We start from the raw sequence: 17,523 nt of genomic DNA on the forward strand, positions 1-17,523 counted from the left end.
TGTTTGCTGGATAATAGAACAATTGCAGAGTGAATTCAAAAATAAATTGAGAGATCACCAATTCCACCACATTGTTAGCTCAACAATTGAATTGATGTGTGCATCTATTAAATTGACGACAGCAATAACTGAATTGATGACAGCAATAAATCAATAAATGTGTACATCAAATCAATAATTTTGCGCAATAATGGAGTTAATCATATCTTCAAATGATTAAAGAATTTTTCAATTACCTGAGTTTATGTTTATTTGCCGAGGCTGATAAAACTCGGCTGAGGGTCCCTATACGGCCTTTGCTGCTTAAAGCAGTTTTTGTCATTAGTGTACTTCATGCGCAGATCTAGAGGAGGACCTCCCCCTCCCCCCGGGAATTTGCAGAGTTATTAAAAGTGTATACTGAAGCAAGTAAAAATTGACATTGGAACCCCCCCCCCCCCCGAAACGCGTTTCTTTTCCTTGTCACGAAAATATTTGGGTTTGATACGTTTGGGAAAGTTGTTTGTTTTATTTATTTTTTTTTTATTTCTACTTTTATTTCATTTATTTCCTTTTTTTTTTTTTTTTTTTTTTTTTTTTTTTGCTTTTCAAGAAATTTCTGGGTTGGAAATTATTTGACTGGGGTGGAAACTCCCCCCCCCTTGGAAAAAAAATGCTTGATCTGAGCCTGTATTTCTCTTATTGTCGGCTACGATATAAAGAGCTACAACAGTTATGTAATGGTATCAATAGTGCTCCGAGTTTTTCCTTTAGAATCGTGACAATTGTGCAGATAGGGAGGATTGATTTGTGGAGTAACGCCTTTAAAAGTTCTGTTTTGTTTGTTTTTTAATTAACCTGTAAAATATATGGTTTGTGTTTTTGCAAGACAAGTGTACAATGGGCAATGTCTTAAATTTATACTCCCTGTAGAACTTAACCACTGTAGGAGAAAAAAAAATCGAATAGACATACCCAAGAACTACACATAAACCATCATAAAAATTCTTCAACTGTTTTGTCTAACGCTTCGGGTTTCTTTTTCGTATTATGTGCATTCTCCTGTCTGATTCATGGCATTGTTAATTAGAAATTAATCTTACACCTGCACTTGTTTCTTCATTTAAATTCTTACTATTCCAAACAGCCCTCTGTGGTGTTGGAAATTTCAAAATCATCCATGCTGGGGTTATGATAAAATACTTCAGTTTAGGAAAATACGTATGCCGAGAAAACAAATATATGCCGTTTTATTTTTTTTATTCAATATATAAATGTTCTTTGAAATTTCAAAATTTGTGTTTCTTTGCATATTTATTTTCATTGGCTAAATTCTTTGAAAATGGCCCAAATATGGATGCTGGTATATTGAAATTTTGAAATTGAAATTAAATGCTGAGACTTTTAATTGCATTGTGATTCATTAAGATTACTGGCACCCCTCCCCACTTTTTAAGAGTATTGTCTTTTAGTCTTTTGCTGCAGTTTTGTTATGTAAATTTTCATTTAGATGTTGGTTGCCCCTTTTTTGTAGCTGTAAGGTCGTTCATTGGTGAATTCCAGCTTCTGATATAAAATGTACCAGAAAGTTAAAGGAAGGTCTAACACTAACATCTTTTTGGGAAGTTACCCCTCCCCTCCCCCACACTTTTAAAACTGTTGCTACGGTCCTGGAATTTATATCCTGAGATCGTAACGCTATATGATAAATACCTTTTTTAATGCGTTGGTTTTTTTCTCATTTCCGATAAAATCTATAACATTTAAGTGCGACTCATTTCAACACGTTACCAAAACATGTTGCCTGTATTGATTTATTAAGGCGTAGACTTTTTATCGGTTTTGCAAAGTACTAGTAAAGCTTTTTTTACCTGCTTGTGACGTTTGAATTCTTGAAATTTACTTATACATGCAGTGCAGTTGTGTTATTACATGTATTAACAAATAATAATATGTTTTTATTGTTAATATATTCTTACTGTGCAGTTATCAAATTTTAGATATCCGTGCTTTTTTTTTTCAAAACTATCTCAAAAAATCCTTAATTAACTTATCCGTACTTAAACATTAATGGAAATAAATTATCTCTGGACCAGTTTTCTATTTTCAAACAATAACATTGTTGTATGTAAATATTTTGATACACCAGATGCAAATTTCGACAAATTATGTTTCTGCAGTGATGCTCATGCCACAACATTGAAAATCCGAAATATTTAAATAAAAAAAACCTTGAATGGCTGAAAAAGGGGTGCCAAAGGCTGGAGCAAATACGTCGAAGGATTAGAGCTATGTATGAAGGATTTTACCACAGCAATTAAATATATATCCGTATTTTCAAGCTGGTACCGAAGTACTTAGCTACTGGGTTGTAGAGACCCTTCGGGACTAACAGTCCACAAGCAGAGGCTTCGACCCAGGGATCATAATATATTTTTTATACGGTACCAATTTTGATGCAACAGATGCTTATTTTGAAAATTTATGCCTCTTCAGTGATATTCATGCCGAAACGTTGGAAATCCAAAATATTTAAATAAAAATAAAACTTTGAAGAGCTGAAAAAGGGGGTGCCAAAGACTGAAGTAAGAAATGAGGTACCATTTTTAAACATCTATCTGAATATAAAAGCGACCGAAGGGCTCTATGGTAAATTTGATAACGTACCAACCAGTGTTTATTTTTGTTTAATGTTAAATGTTTTAATGATAAATGTTTTAAAATGTTACCTTATTTCTTATATTTACATTTGTTACTTATTTATAAGAAACAAGATGTGTTTGTAAAAAACTGATGCCCCCATGTGGCAGCTTAAGGCTAAGGTTAAAATTTCTCAAATGCAAGTCAAACTCCAAGGTCAAGGTAAAGAGGTTAAAAATGTTGATACCAAAAGAAAGGTTGTGTCTCAAGAAATATACCTGTGAAATATGAAAGCCCTAGCACTATCTGTTGAAAAGTTATGGTGAAGGTAAAAGTTTTTTTCCAAAAATAAGTCGCACGTTAAGGTCAAGATCAAATAGTAAAAATCAATGGTTCCCAAGGGTAGGTCTTGTCACAATATGAAATATGTAAAATATGAAAGAGCTTGCATTAACCGTTCAAAAGACATGGCCAAGGTTAAAGTTTTTAAAAAGTAGTTCAAACTCTACTGTCAAGGTCAAAGGGTCAAGATTGTTGATATCCAAGGGAAAGTCTTGTTACAAGAAATACACCTGTGAAAATATGAACACCTTAGCAACAACTGTTTAAAAGTTATGGTCAAGGTTAAAGTTTTTAGAAGTGGGTTAAACTCAATGTTCAAGGTCAAAAGGTCAAAATTTCAAATATAGTTATACCCAAAGAAAGGTCTTGTCACAGGAAATACACATGTGAAATATGAAAGCCATAGTTCTAAGAGACAGATGGAGAGGACAAAAACTGTATGCCCCGAACATTCGATTCCGGGGCATAAAAATTGCGTTTTAAAGTTTAAAACCCATTAAATGATTTACTTTTTCCAACCTCAACAGTGTAAATTGAATGCACTGCTCACTTACAATATCACTTTGAAATTATGTCGACCATTTATGACTTAACAAATTAGTTGTCATCTGATGAACCTTTCATACAATGATACATTATATGTAGAAACGCATTGCTCAAATAGTATTATATAAGGGAAACATTTGTAATCGTAAATATAAAGATATAACAAATCAGCGAGGCTTCTCCCTGTCACCCTCACTTAATTGTTTACTAGGCAGATTGACTGTATAAATGATGCCACAGATTTTAATGGGTTATCTAAAAGTATTTTTTTATTTTTTTCTTCCACTTTTATTTACTTATTTATTTTTTTTTTTTACTTTTTACTTAGTCCGTATACATTCCACCATGTAATATATAATCACGAGTTTATAAATCCATGCAAAACTCATGTTTGTATGGCTCATTACTTTAAATGTCTTCCAGAAGAACTTAGTTTTGACTCTACGTCTGGAAATCCAGCTTATACTCACAGTTCATTCTCTAAGGATGAAATTCTTCAAAATGACACTTCAGTCTGTAATGCTATTTAACATTCCAGTCAACGAAGGTGAGTTGTTCAATTTACCCTACCTATATTCGATTTCTAAACTTCATATAAAATCCTTACAAACAAAGTACCATACCGATTCCAGCAAATGCACTACAAACCCCTTTCTTTTACTTTTACAAAAATAATATGTTGACGGTGCGACCGTTAGGGCGAGCTCAGTTGCGTATTACTGTATTCACTTTTAACTTAGATCTGCCTCTTCAAACTGCACAAAACATTTTGAACGTCTAGATTGTGACGTCACATGATGTCCTATGTTAGTTGCATCATTACCATAACGAAGTCTGATTGATTGATTGATTGTATATTGTTTTACGTCCCATTCGAGAATTTTTCACTCATATAGAGACGTCACCATATACAGGTGAAGGGCTTCAAATTGTGACCTTTACTCAACACTCAGGGCCATTGAGCAGTGAGGGATCTTTATCGTGCCAACGCCTACAGTGACACGGGGCCTGTTTTTAAGGTCTCATCCGAAGGACCCGCAACTCTCACTTCAAAGTGCCGAACGCATGGCGAAGGAACAGTTGCTACCCATTTTTTATCGACTTAGGTCAGAAGCGGCTGAGATTCGAACTCACGATCTCCCGATCACGAAGCGAGCGCTCTACCGACTGAGCTACCGTAACCGGTTATAACGAAGTCCGAAAAATTCAAATTTTAACGAGAACATTTTATTTTATATTTATCTGCAATGTTCGTTAGATGAAAGCTATTTTATTATTTGTGAACTTCTGTTGTTATTGCGAGAGTATTCAAGGTATCACACCGGTAATTCTTTTAACTACATAATTCTATATAGAATAAAAATCTTTAAAAATTCAAGAAATATAATTCTGTATAGAATAAAAAATTTCTAAAAATCAGGAATTTGAATTCATGAAAAAATATGAAGCTGGAAGTTTTAAAAGTTACCCGTCATATTAGCTGACACCAAAAACAGGGTATATATATATCTACATCTCATTTTCAGATTTTTTTTCATCTACAAACAGGATTACCCTCAAAATCATGTTTTCAATATGTTTGTCAACATCTTGTGTGCACCCCAGGAAGTGGCCCCTTATGCCCTGAAAGAAATAGTTCCTGTCAAAAACCTTCAACATTTTACAAAGTACATAAAATATCCTAAGTATAGATACCAAAGATCATGGAAATGTAAAAAATAAAATAAGGAAAAATATAAAATTTCTCACAATAAAAAACACTTCTTTATTATGTATGGAACTACAATTGACTAAGTTCATTTTGATTGATCAATTACCGGAGTGATACCTTGAATAGTTAGCAGCAAGATGCAATCGCGTTGCATTAGGGTCTGCAGAAAACATCATTTGGATCAATGTGTCACTCCAAATTTTCTCTTCGCCCTGCAGGCGCAAAGTGTCGAGCGCAGCGGTGCTCGCTATTAACTGTCGTAGAGGAGAAACTTCAGACTTACTGTTTTACAGCATATTCTAGAAGTAGTGTAAATCAGATGTGGATTCTCAGAAACTCGAAAAACTTTTAGAAAATTTAAAATCAAGTTTTTCAAAAGTTAGTCAAATCAAAACACACGACTTTTCTAATTTTATACAATCAATTAGGTTTTTTTGATATGATAGACAACTGCTTCCTCAATAAAAATTAAACTAGGAAATCTTCGTATCTTGTAATTGGTCATAGACAAAATTACTTTGTTAAAAGTCACTCTGATTCCACACATAAGTACTCTGAAGTTGATATTGCAAGGATGCTGGAGTTCTCATTGACAACATTTATGCATCCTTCAGAGACGTCTTCCAAAAAATCGCTAGAATTTCGATGCACACTAATTGTGCTCCTTTATTATCCGTCCTGTTTTTATATTTTTGTGAAGCAGAATTTATTCAAAAACTTCTACATCAGAAGAGGAATACACTTGCTGTCTCCTTCAACTCAACATTCAGATATATCGATGACGTTTTATCAATATAACGATAATTACTTCCATTCATTTGATGACTCTAAATATATCAGTGAACTCAAAATAAAAGACAGCACAGATTCTGGCACATCTGCTTCATATTTGGATGTTTTACTGACTATAGACGACAAAGGCCAACTATCAATTAAATTGTATGACAAACGAGATGTCTTCAGATTTTCCATTGTCAACTTTACTCGTTTATGTAGTAATATTCCGCTGCAAATGGTGTCTATGTCTCCCAACTTATTCGATACTAAAGAGCATGCTCTGAGTAGGATCATTTTTACACTGAGGCAAGCTACTGACAGATAAGTTGATGCTACAGGAATTTCAACAACCTCGTTTAAAGTCAGCATTTCGTAAATTCTATGGTCGTTATAATGACCTTGTTAGCAAATATAACATATCAATGGGTCGAATTTCGGCTAATGTGTTTCATAGAAAGTGTTAAGCATATACAACCTAGATCACTATGTCGTATTTTTGCTGACTTGTTTCCTACCAATTGTTAGACCTTTGCTTTTATACTAATTTGACCAGATTGAATGTTCCGTTTACTTGATCAATACATAGGACTCACGGCGGGTGTGGCCGGTCATGGAGGGATGCTTACTCATCCTAGACACCTTATCCAACCCCTGGAATTTCCAGGGTCTATGTTAATGCCCTGTTAAAGAGTTCCATTATTTGAAGTTTTCATGAGATCGATCACTGTTCGCTATTTTCACCCTTTTCATTCTTATAAATTTTCATTGAATTCCCGTACTCCTCCTAAACACATGATCCCACCTTTGGAATTTCCGGGGGTCTGTGTTTATACTTTGTTCACAAATTTGTATTGTTTTTAGATTTATTTGCTGAGATTAATCACTGTTCATTATCTTCACCTTTTTCAATGTATTAAAAATTGACAGCAAAAATTTTAAATGCAGAATCTTCATTCTTCATTGATTGCTAAAAATGACTTAGAAAATTCTTGAAACATTAATAATATAACTACATAAGATTTTTCTTTTTAATTTCCGACAAAAGTTCTCGAGAGTTACTTTTATTTATTCTTAAAATTATTTTTGCAAATGCATTAATCGAAGACGTAAACACTGTTTTATTTTAAAACAATTGTCAATTGGAATTTTTTCAAAATACGTAAGAATCTTATTTGATATCTTTTTTTATTTTTTATTAAGAACAGATGAAACAAACTATTTTCAAAAATCATGAAACTAACAACTAACTCATATTTATATAAGTACAATAAATAATTCTAACTGCATAGATTTTACTTTTTCAAATAAGGTTATACAAAAATGTCCTACTAATTGATAAAAGTTGTATAGATTTATAAGGGTGACGACAAAAAGATAGAATTTTTTAACATCATAGAAGGTTTACAGTTTCTTTATATTTTAGAAATTTATTATTTGCATCATTTGCAATCAAAATGGGTCCCAAAATATATATATATCAATCCAGGCATCCAATTTTTTGTATTATCTGTCCTTAAAAAAATACATCATTTTACATAGCTAGGTAATTTTTTTTTTACCAAGATAACTTATGGTATGATGTTTATCTCTTTATTATTAATGGTACTGATGAAAAATTAGAACATTTGAAATCAAATACATCAACTTATAAGTATATGCAAACTTTATATCTATCTTGGTAATGTTTTCAAAATACTTGGAAGAACAGGGTATTCAATACTTAAAAGATTTGATGAGACATTCAAAATAAAACGCTTAAAACTGCTGGCATTAAATCATTACCCTTTAATCATATAAAAAATTTCAACTTCGAAGAATCTCTTTTCTATCAGTAAAGATGACAAAACTGCCGGCATCAAATCATTACCCTTTAATCATATAAAAAATTACAACTTCGAAGAATCTCTTTTCTATCAGTAAAGATGACAAAATAAACATGCAATAAGTCATAAGAAAAAAAGTTACAGAAAAAGCAATACTTTTGAAATTCGAACTTCTCAAGTATAATTTAATTGCAGAAGATGTGTTATGAATGGCACAGTACATGTCTAGCAATTTCAATTTGTGAACAAACTCTTTCATAATATATAAAATGATTAAAATAGCTTTTTATATATGTACATCTCTTAATTTATATTTCTACAAACTTCTACATGTCCTATTTGTAATTATGCATCTCTAGGTTTTAACAAATTTGACAACTTAGCAATTATTGAATCATCATTTTCACTTTCTGTAGGCCACCTTAAATACTCAATGCACCACCATATATTTTTTATATCGTTCGGGAGTTTCTCCAATGGTATATTGTCGTTGATGATGACAACAATGGAACTCTGACGGTGGTTGTGGAAGGCGTGAGTAATCGCCATCTGGACGGCGAACGAAGCCCAACCACTCTCCAGAAAACATCCAGTGATAACAAACAACACTTTTCTACTTTCATTAATACATTTAACTATTTCCTCTGCTTCCCAGGTTCCTGGAACCGAATCCTTGTCCTTAAACCACGCGTTTATATTCAAACTTTCCAATTTTGGATACAGATAACGAATAATCCAGGCATAGTCTTCCTCACAATATGACACAAAAACGTCATAGGTATAGATGTTTTTTCTGTTTTCTTGGATCACATCTTTGCATCTATTTTTTAGTCTTAATATGACGTATTCCACATGTACTCGGTATTTCCGCACAGTAATGGATATAAAAAGTATAGATAAAGTCATAAAAATTAGTACCACCGAAAAAATGAGCCAGACTTCTGTTTGACATTCTACTTGAAATTTTCTCCAGATTTGTTCATTATAAAGTAAGTGAGAAATTAAATTTCTACTTCCTGCACATGAAATTCTACTTATGTCAGCAAAGAGAGGATTGTTATTTTTCATCCAGAGTAGAGACTTAAAACTGTTACAAGTACAAGAAATCGGATTTCCTTCTAAGTAAATTGATATATTATTCAGCGTTTCAAAAACTTTTCGATCATTTTCATAAAATTCTGTTATCAAATTGTTTCGTAAAAAGAGATTTTTCAAATTTTTCAAGTGCCTTAAGGAGTCTGGAATATTAAAAAATCGGTTGTTGTCCAGCCATAATTCTGTCAATGATTGTTTCTGGTCTATGAATAAAGTTAGTGGAAGAGAACTCAAATTGTTTCCTGAAAAATCTAGTATGGAGAGATTTTTCATATTCCTGAATATATTTTCAGAATTTAATATTGTTGAAAACGTGAAGTTAACAGCTTTGATAGATAAACTTTGAATACCTAAGGAAGACTGGAATAAATCAGTGTGTACATTAACAAATTTATTACCAGATAAATCAAGAGTCTTTAAAGACGGAAAATCAAATTGGTCGACGTACGCCAGTGGAAAATTGGTTTCTTGGATGTACAATGCTTGCAAACTTTCACCAACAATTTTAAACCGAGGTATTTTTTCTTTAGCGTTGTGCAACCAATTGTTCGAGAAATCAAGTACTTCGAGTTTCTCTGGTAAAGTTAGATTGATATACGCAGTACCCCGATAATAGTATTGTACTATATCAGCAAAGCTGCTTTTAACACGATACGGATCATTGCAGCAATAATTCAGTTTTTTCAATTTAGGTGCTAAGAACCAAGAAGCAAGCACTGAAACATCCACAACATGCAAATCGTTTTTGCTTAAATCTAATTCCTGCAAACAATTCCATAACGTTGTGCTATGAATATTTTTTGTTATAGCTGCAATATTGTTTTCAATCAAAAAAAATTTTCGAACACAGATATTAACAGCGTGTTCAAGTAACTTATCATTTAGAATTATTACATCTGTCTCAATTTTTTTCTTATTTTCATAAAGTGTAATGTTATTAATATTGCGATGCTGCAGACATTTTAGAGAGCGTAATGCCGGAGTCACGTCACATTTACCACCAAAATTAATTATGACATCAGTAAGGTAGGGAAAAGAACAAAACAAATCCTCATTGACGTCACAATACACGTGATTTGCAAAAGTCAGATTTAGGTGTTTGATTTTTGAGCTCTTGAGTCCTAAAAAGGACGTATTTGATAATCTGAAATCACTTTGAATATTAAACTTTAATTCAGACAAACTTGTTAGGTTTTCAAATGGAGTTGTAAATTCAAAATTTTTAAAAACGTCTATTTCTAGACTACACAACGACTGAAGTGCAGAAAGTGCAACATCCGGGTACATGTGTTCCCTTTTGAAATTATTATGATCAATTTTAAGGTACTTGATTGGTAGATGAGAGAATACGTCTACTCCTATGCTATCGTAATTAAGATGACAATATGAAATGTCCAAACTACACAAGTCTGTGAGTGCATGAAAGGTTTTGCTTCCGATCTTTGTTATGTTATTGTGATTGAGAATTATGGATGTCACAACTGACATATTTGCAAGATTTTCAAAAATACTTTCGTTAAGAGTAGAAAATCTATTAAAGGACAAATCCAAGGTGACATTGCGGCTCAGTAATTCATCTGGTATTTCCAGTGGTAGTCTGTCTATATGAAATCCGCTACAGTTCCATAAGATTCCTATGTTTCCACATTGATCTGTATAAGGTGTTGTTTGACACGATTTCAACATCGTGACCAAGCTACTGTCTGTAAAATAAGTAATCATCTTCATTGTAATCGACGCAATCATGTTACATAACGAGGTTTGATCTGCTATCAAAAGTCTTTTTTGTTACGTATATTTTTTATTACCTTAATTAAAAATCGAAGAAAAAATGGGGGGGGGGGGGGGGGTTAGTGTCATTCTTCTGTTGCTATGTTACATTCAATATGAACTTTTTGCACAGAAAATCCTTAAGCCTTTCTTCGTAGTTTTTCCTCCACTATTTTTTTATAAAAATTAATATGAGACAACATACACTGCTATTCTACCTTAAAAAAGGCACATTGAAATTGTGACAAAGAAAAAGTTTCAAATTACTTTGCATAATCAATTATTCGACCTTTCTGCACTCAAAATATGTCATTTATCTGGCATTAATATCTTTACAAGCAAAATAATCATTTTAAAGTCTTAAACTTATACTGAATTTAAGCAGAATAATCAAAGTTATCTTTTATATCAGAAAATAAAATCGAAAGGAGGGGGGTTATGATGTAAATTTTTAAAAGAGTGCTAATTTTAAGTTAAAATGCCTCTTTTTTTCTGAACTTTCAGAATATATTTATTATATTTGTCATAATATGATGATATAATTCATAAAATGAATTTGATAGATATTTCAGGACACTGCATAAAATAACTTTGTTAGTATCCTGCTTGGCAACATTAACACTAGTAGTTCTGTAAATACTTAAAAAGAGAAAATGATTTCTTCTAAAATGATTCCCTTTGCCACAAACTGCTTTTTGTATGGAATTTTATCGTGGGTTTATAACTGAATATAGTTGAATCTGCATTGTCGGGCCCGTCGGAAGCAATTTCAGTTGGGGGGGGGGGGGGGGGCACAACCAAACACTTTCAGTTTGGGGTGGGGACTCTACCAAAATTAAAGAATTCCTTGACAAGCAAAAAAAAAAGGTCATCAAATGTTATTATTGAGGAAATGCACAAGCATATAGTAGCTATGTTTTTTATAGTATTCTATATATCGGCAAAATTATTGAGGGGCACGGCCTCCCATCCGCCCCCCGTTCCTGCCATGATTGTAGAATCTAAATTTTATGTATGAACTTATATATCTTGCAGAATTTTTGAAATATAGGTCAAGTAAAAGATCTTCTCCAAAGCTCAGGACTGAATCTCATTGATAATATTAATACAATCTTTGGATATTCGACTATAATTATAGAACCTCTTTAAACCTAATTTTTCCGTTTGGTTGTTCCTAATGTACAAAAAGTCATTGCTGTTTGTGATTAATGTTTTAATGAACCCTGAATTCAGAGTAATTACATGAATTTAGTGGAAAAAATGATCATTTAAAAAGAAGAAAATACAATTATATTTAAAAACTCATTAGTATACTTACATATAAAATAGCCTAATATATGTCGTTGTTTCCTCTCCATCACGATTCATAAATCCACACTTTCATTGATCTGGTCTTTAAAAAAGCATTTAATAACTAAACCTGAACAAATCAAACTTTCTTATAAATATTCTGCTCATAAGGCATGAAAAAATTACGAGCAAATGATACAAAGGGGGCAATTTTTCTCTTATTATAAGTGCATAAGGGTTTTAATGATTCAAACACTTTCGATATGAATCAAGTAAACTGCTGAAGAAAAATATGAACAATTCAAATTGTCTTAAAAAATAATTTTGAGCTCCAAGTTAAGGAAAATATACGGAAAATACTGCAGTAGTGATTTTATTTCGAACATTGAGCAAACATGATTGAAAAGAAATTGTCATTCTCTACCTGTACCCATATTTATTTTTCATATTTACATAAAACGTTCAACAAATGCTTCGAAAAGGTAGTCAGTTCTTATTTGAGCATAGAAATAATCATTCAGGTGAGAAGAAATGTCATATTGAAAGAGCGGCCTTTAAAGTTTACCCCTTCGCAGCACACTCTCAAACTGACCTGGTGGGCCCAACTGACTGTTTGCGCTTGAATTACTGATTAAATATCGCATAGAAATGTCGCTTCTTCGATGATGCTCAAGCCCGTCAAAAAATTCAAAGGTTCATTCAAAGTCCGTAGCATTGTGTTACTTGCTAGTATTCGCCAAATTCGTTAAGATTTCCACTTGCTATTCCAGTCTTTTTATCATTAGTGCAAAATAAATTTGCACAAACAACTAGTTAAACGTTCCGGGTAGAATATATTCCATTTAAAGATTACACAAAATCTTTGTCATCAGAATATTTTATGTGATATTAAAAAAAGAAATTGAAAGAAAAGATATTACCTTTCTGTTTGCTTTAAGTCAAGATTTTGAAAAAAATAAAAATCGCTAATTCAGACAACTATTAGTGGAAAAAGTTCTAGCCTTTGAAAAAAATAAAAAGTCTCAAATATACCAATAAGTATTAATGGGGATTAAGTAAATGTTGTTTTTGCAAGAATTTTAAAATCAATTTATACGTCCCTTCTTTTATATTGCTTGCTTATAAAGACGTCATTCCAGTTAGGTCCCTTAGTTCACCTGTTGGATGGAAGTCAGGTTCATGTATTCACCGTTGCAGGATAAGGTAAAATAAGGGTCTTACTGAAAAACTAATCAAAGAAAGTATTTCCGTTAATGTCATATCATACCCTAACTACTACATCATGTATTAGGAGTTGGTACATGATTTTTTTTTTTTTTTTTGGATAAATATTTTACACACCATTAGTAAGCCCCTGTGACATGTGAAATGGATGCATACAATTCTGGTCCAAGTAAAGAAGAAGAGAAACATATGAATAAAGTTATTTCCTGGTCCAAACACTGAGAATAAGAACATATAAGAACATATGAATGAAATAGGGAGATAACGAACAGTATTCAAGCTCAAAGTCAATAAAAGCAACACAAATCGGGAACAGATCTAGAGGAAACACGGACCTCCAAAAATATCAGTAGTGGGGATCAGTTGCCATGGAGGAGTGAGCATCCCCTACCGTCCAATTACACTCGCAATGTGTTCCTTGTCGTGATCGGGAAATAACGGGAAAATCCGTCGACAATTCAGTGTGTAAATAATTACCTAACAATTAGGATTGTTTTTGCTGACAAGGTCATTGTGTCGACCATAGAACTTGCGAAATGATGATTTTAAACGAGACTATCGAAATTCTTGATTCATCAACTTGATTGTCAATAACTTACCTCGTTTTAGAAATTGTTCATACATAGAGCATGCTCTTACGTATCGAATCAACTGAGCGATATATACCCCGATATACACCCCGTGTGCAGGTGATAATTGTTTATTGCTGTATAAGTAAGGGAAGTTGACGATTGAAAAGTTAAAGTCATCACGTTTATCATAAAGCTTTGTTGTTAGATTACCATTAACGTCTTTTTCTAGTAAAATATCCAAATATGAAACAGATGTGTCAAACTCTGTGGTATCCTTTATTTCAAGCTCACTGGGATACATCGTGTCGACATATGAATGGAAATGACTATTGTTAATTGATACTATGCCGTCGATATATCTGAATGTCAAGTTGAAGGCCATAGCAAGATATTTCTTTTTCTCTTGTATAATATTTTGAATAAATTCTGCTTCATATAAATACAAACATAACGGGGCGCAGTTGGTACCCATGGGAATTCCAATAGATTGCTGAAAGACCTGAAATCGGAATGTTTTAAACAAAATAATTTTGCAAATGAGCAATGACAAGGTAAAAAAATTTACGAGTTCCATTTTTATTGAAAAAACAGCTGTCATTGATGTCTGGAATTTGATTTATTGAGGGGAATGGTTGTATATAGAGTTGAAAAGTTTTTATGTTATTAATTTTGGTAAAATTTTGTGTTTTCAAATTTGCTAAAAGTTCTTTGGAATTTTTAAGTATCCACATCTGATTTACAACATTTCTCGAATATATTGTTGCACAGTACTCCTGAAGTTTCTCCTTCACTGCTGTCAATATTTTAGTGAAGAGTAAAAAAAAGAGGCTCGGTAGAACATTTACTGGAACCCGCAATGTATCTTTGCTTGTAAGGTTTTTATGAAGTTTCGGAATTCAATGTAAGTATGGTAATTCAAATACATTTTGGTTGTTGGGAATATTGAAAAGATATTCAAAACTGACATGTGATTTTGAAGAATTTCCTCCTAAGAAAGTGAACTATGAGTATAAGTTGGATTACCACTTGTAGAATTAAATCCCAGTGTAATTCTTTTTTTTCACTTCTGAATTATTGAACACAGAGGGATGAATTGTTTTCATATTGCCCCTCTATTGCTTAATGTGAGATTTATTAAATGATACATTTAATCTATTCTAACAAAGTGTCAAGGTCTTCTTTTTCATGTCTTGCCCATCGCCTGGTGTAATCGTCCACTAAATTCATGCTATTTATTTAATTATGACGCCAGTTGAAAGATCGGGGTTTCCTAAATGTTGGCCTTTTTAAAATAAGTGATTTAAGGTCCTCATTATCATCTATATTTACGTAACCAGTAAAAACTTAACGTGTCCAGAAGGACTATAGTTGTAGGGAGAAGAAAGTTATTGTTCTGGTCCAAACACTGAGAAAAAGAGAAATATGATTAAAGTTATCAAAGTTAATTTTCTGCTCCAAGAACTGAAGAAAAGAAACATAAGATTAAAGTTATTGTTCTGGTCCATTTATTGAGGAATAGATATAATTGTTTTTGTTCTGATCCAATTATAGAAAAAGAAAAACATGTTCTTCTGGTTATTGTCCTGGTCCAAGGACTAAGAAGGAAAAGAAACATTAGCTTAAAGTTATTTTTCTGATCCAAGGACTGAGCAAAAAAGCAAAGAATGCAAGTTACTGTTCCGCTTCAATAAAGCAAAAAATATGCTTATTAGTCCCATACCGGTGAAACCGGAGGGGACTATATGTTTCCTCTGAGTCTGTCCGTCCGTCTGTCTGTCTGTCCCTCTGTCTGTCTGTCAGTCTGTCCCACTTGGTTTTCCGCACTTTTTTCCTAAACGCATGCAGATATTGAGCTGATTTTTGGTATGTGAGTGTATCTTGATAAGTTACAGATCAAGTTTGCATTTCGTTCCGCTTCATAGATTTTTGACGGAATTATGGCCTTTTCAATTTTTAAGGGTTTTCCGCAATTTTCTTCTAAACGCTTTCAGATATTGAGCTGATTTTTGGTATGCGACTTTACCTTGATTAGTTAAAGATCAAGTTTGCATTTCGTTCCACTTTATTGATTTTTGACGGAATTATGACATTTTCAATTCTTAACGGGAACCAGATTACACTTGCCGGTAGGGGACTAGTATTGCTTATGCAATACTCTCAGAATGCTTGTTGTAATTTTCTTCGTCCAAGGAATGAGGACGAGAAACAAAGATATCATATGAAGCAAACATAATTATGTGTATAAAAATGTACATAAATGCATTACTGATTTTGAAACCTTGTATCATATTAAATATGTGAGGGAAAATGTGTTGGATATTTTACTTTTACTTGGGATCGCTCGCAATGGTTATAGCGTTTTGCTCTAGATTTGCAGACTAAGGAGTTTATTCTTATGTCGAGTTTTGAATGCCACTGCGGGACGTGGAGACCGTCCCTTCGGATGATACCGTATACACCTAGGTCCCGTATCGCAGAAGGTGCTGATACAAAAATGATCCCTCAACCGGCAAGTGGTGGTGTCTTGATGTGATTGAAAAATTCTAGAAACTTTTACTTTGGTTAATTTGTAGTAGTAGTCTTTTGTGAAGAATTAACACAGCCACTTATGGGTTCATCATTAATTTAATATTGCAGTGTTGATATGGTCTATATATATATATATATATATATATATATATATATATATATATATATATATATATATATATATATATATATATATATATATATATATATATATATATATATATATATACATCACCCTTTTACAATTTAACACATTCAATTTTCAATTTATTAATATGTAAAAGTATTTTATCTAATTTTTAATGAGTCTCACTTCTTTTCAGTAACATCTTGAATCAGTATTGTCAATTTCTCATTATGTACATTGGGAATAAAGACCATTCACTTATTTTCATGTACTAAGAACCGGAATACTTTTCTATGTTTACTACACATTTACGAATTATGCATTTTGTAGAGGTGAATTCAAAATAAGAACATTTGATTACTGTCCAGTGCGCCACCTATGTCAATGCAGCCGCCATTTTTTCAACAAGTCAGATTTCAATCGGTTGCATATAATACGTTATCAAAATCACATTCATTAAAACTTGAGTTAATAATATGTTGAACATTACGATTTTTTTTTTATTTCTATTCCAGACATTTTGAGTACTTTTCACTTTTTTGCAGGACTTTATACACTATATACCCATACCTTATTACATCAAACAAAGATGTATTTTTTAAACAGGGTTTATCTGTGTAATCACTCAATGTTTGTCCATAAATTGACTAGATATTGATTGTTTAATCTATGTACAAAGTTTCATTTTATGACAACGGGTTTCCACAAAGCTACACTTGTCTACAGAATTTTGAGTAAACCCTTGTATGTAACCTAAACTGCAAGGCATGAAATAAGGAATATAATTAAAATAAGGATGGGTTATTCCTCTTGTACAGTGCAAAATGTGAATTACATGATCCAGTTGATATAAGCACAGACAGCAATGATAATTTGCTCGTGATTGAACGTGACTCTGGCAAAGTTAAGTTGATAAAGTTTTTTGAATGATAGATCCACTTTTCAGTTTCCTACACCATTATCAAATACAGAGCAAAATAACTATTACAAATTTATTGTTTTATACACAGACATTCATGCAGAATGCATTGTATTTTTATAATATTTTTAAAAAATACTTTCATAACTTTTATTTTCTAATATAATATTTCCATTTTA

General features: G+C 32.4%; 1 protein-coding gene across 1 annotated transcript; it reads right to left on the reverse strand.

Annotated features, from left to right (window-relative positions):
• Window positions 1–8,163: 8,163 nt before the first annotated feature.
• Window positions 8,164–10,617, reverse strand: LOC133201616 (uncharacterized). The gene is made up of 2 exons (XM_061337409.1): window positions 9,478–10,617; window positions 8,164–8,568 (listed from the first exon to the last, which is right to left on the reverse strand). Exons 1-2 carry the CDS (start codon window positions 10,597–10,599, stop codon window positions 8,164–8,166), a joined length of 1,527 nt encoding a protein of 508 aa, XP_061193393.1. The 5' UTR covers window positions 10,600–10,617.
• Window positions 10,618–17,523: the final 6,906 nt, after the last annotated feature.

The sequence above is a fragment of the Saccostrea echinata genome, unplaced genomic scaffold, assembly GCF_033153115.1.
Source record: "Saccostrea echinata isolate AGI-Se365-2 ecotype Australia unplaced genomic scaffold, CSIRO_AGI_Sech_v1 ptg000045l, whole genome shotgun sequence".
Lineage (NCBI taxonomy): Eukaryota > Metazoa > Mollusca > Bivalvia > Ostreida > Ostreidae > Saccostrea > Saccostrea echinata.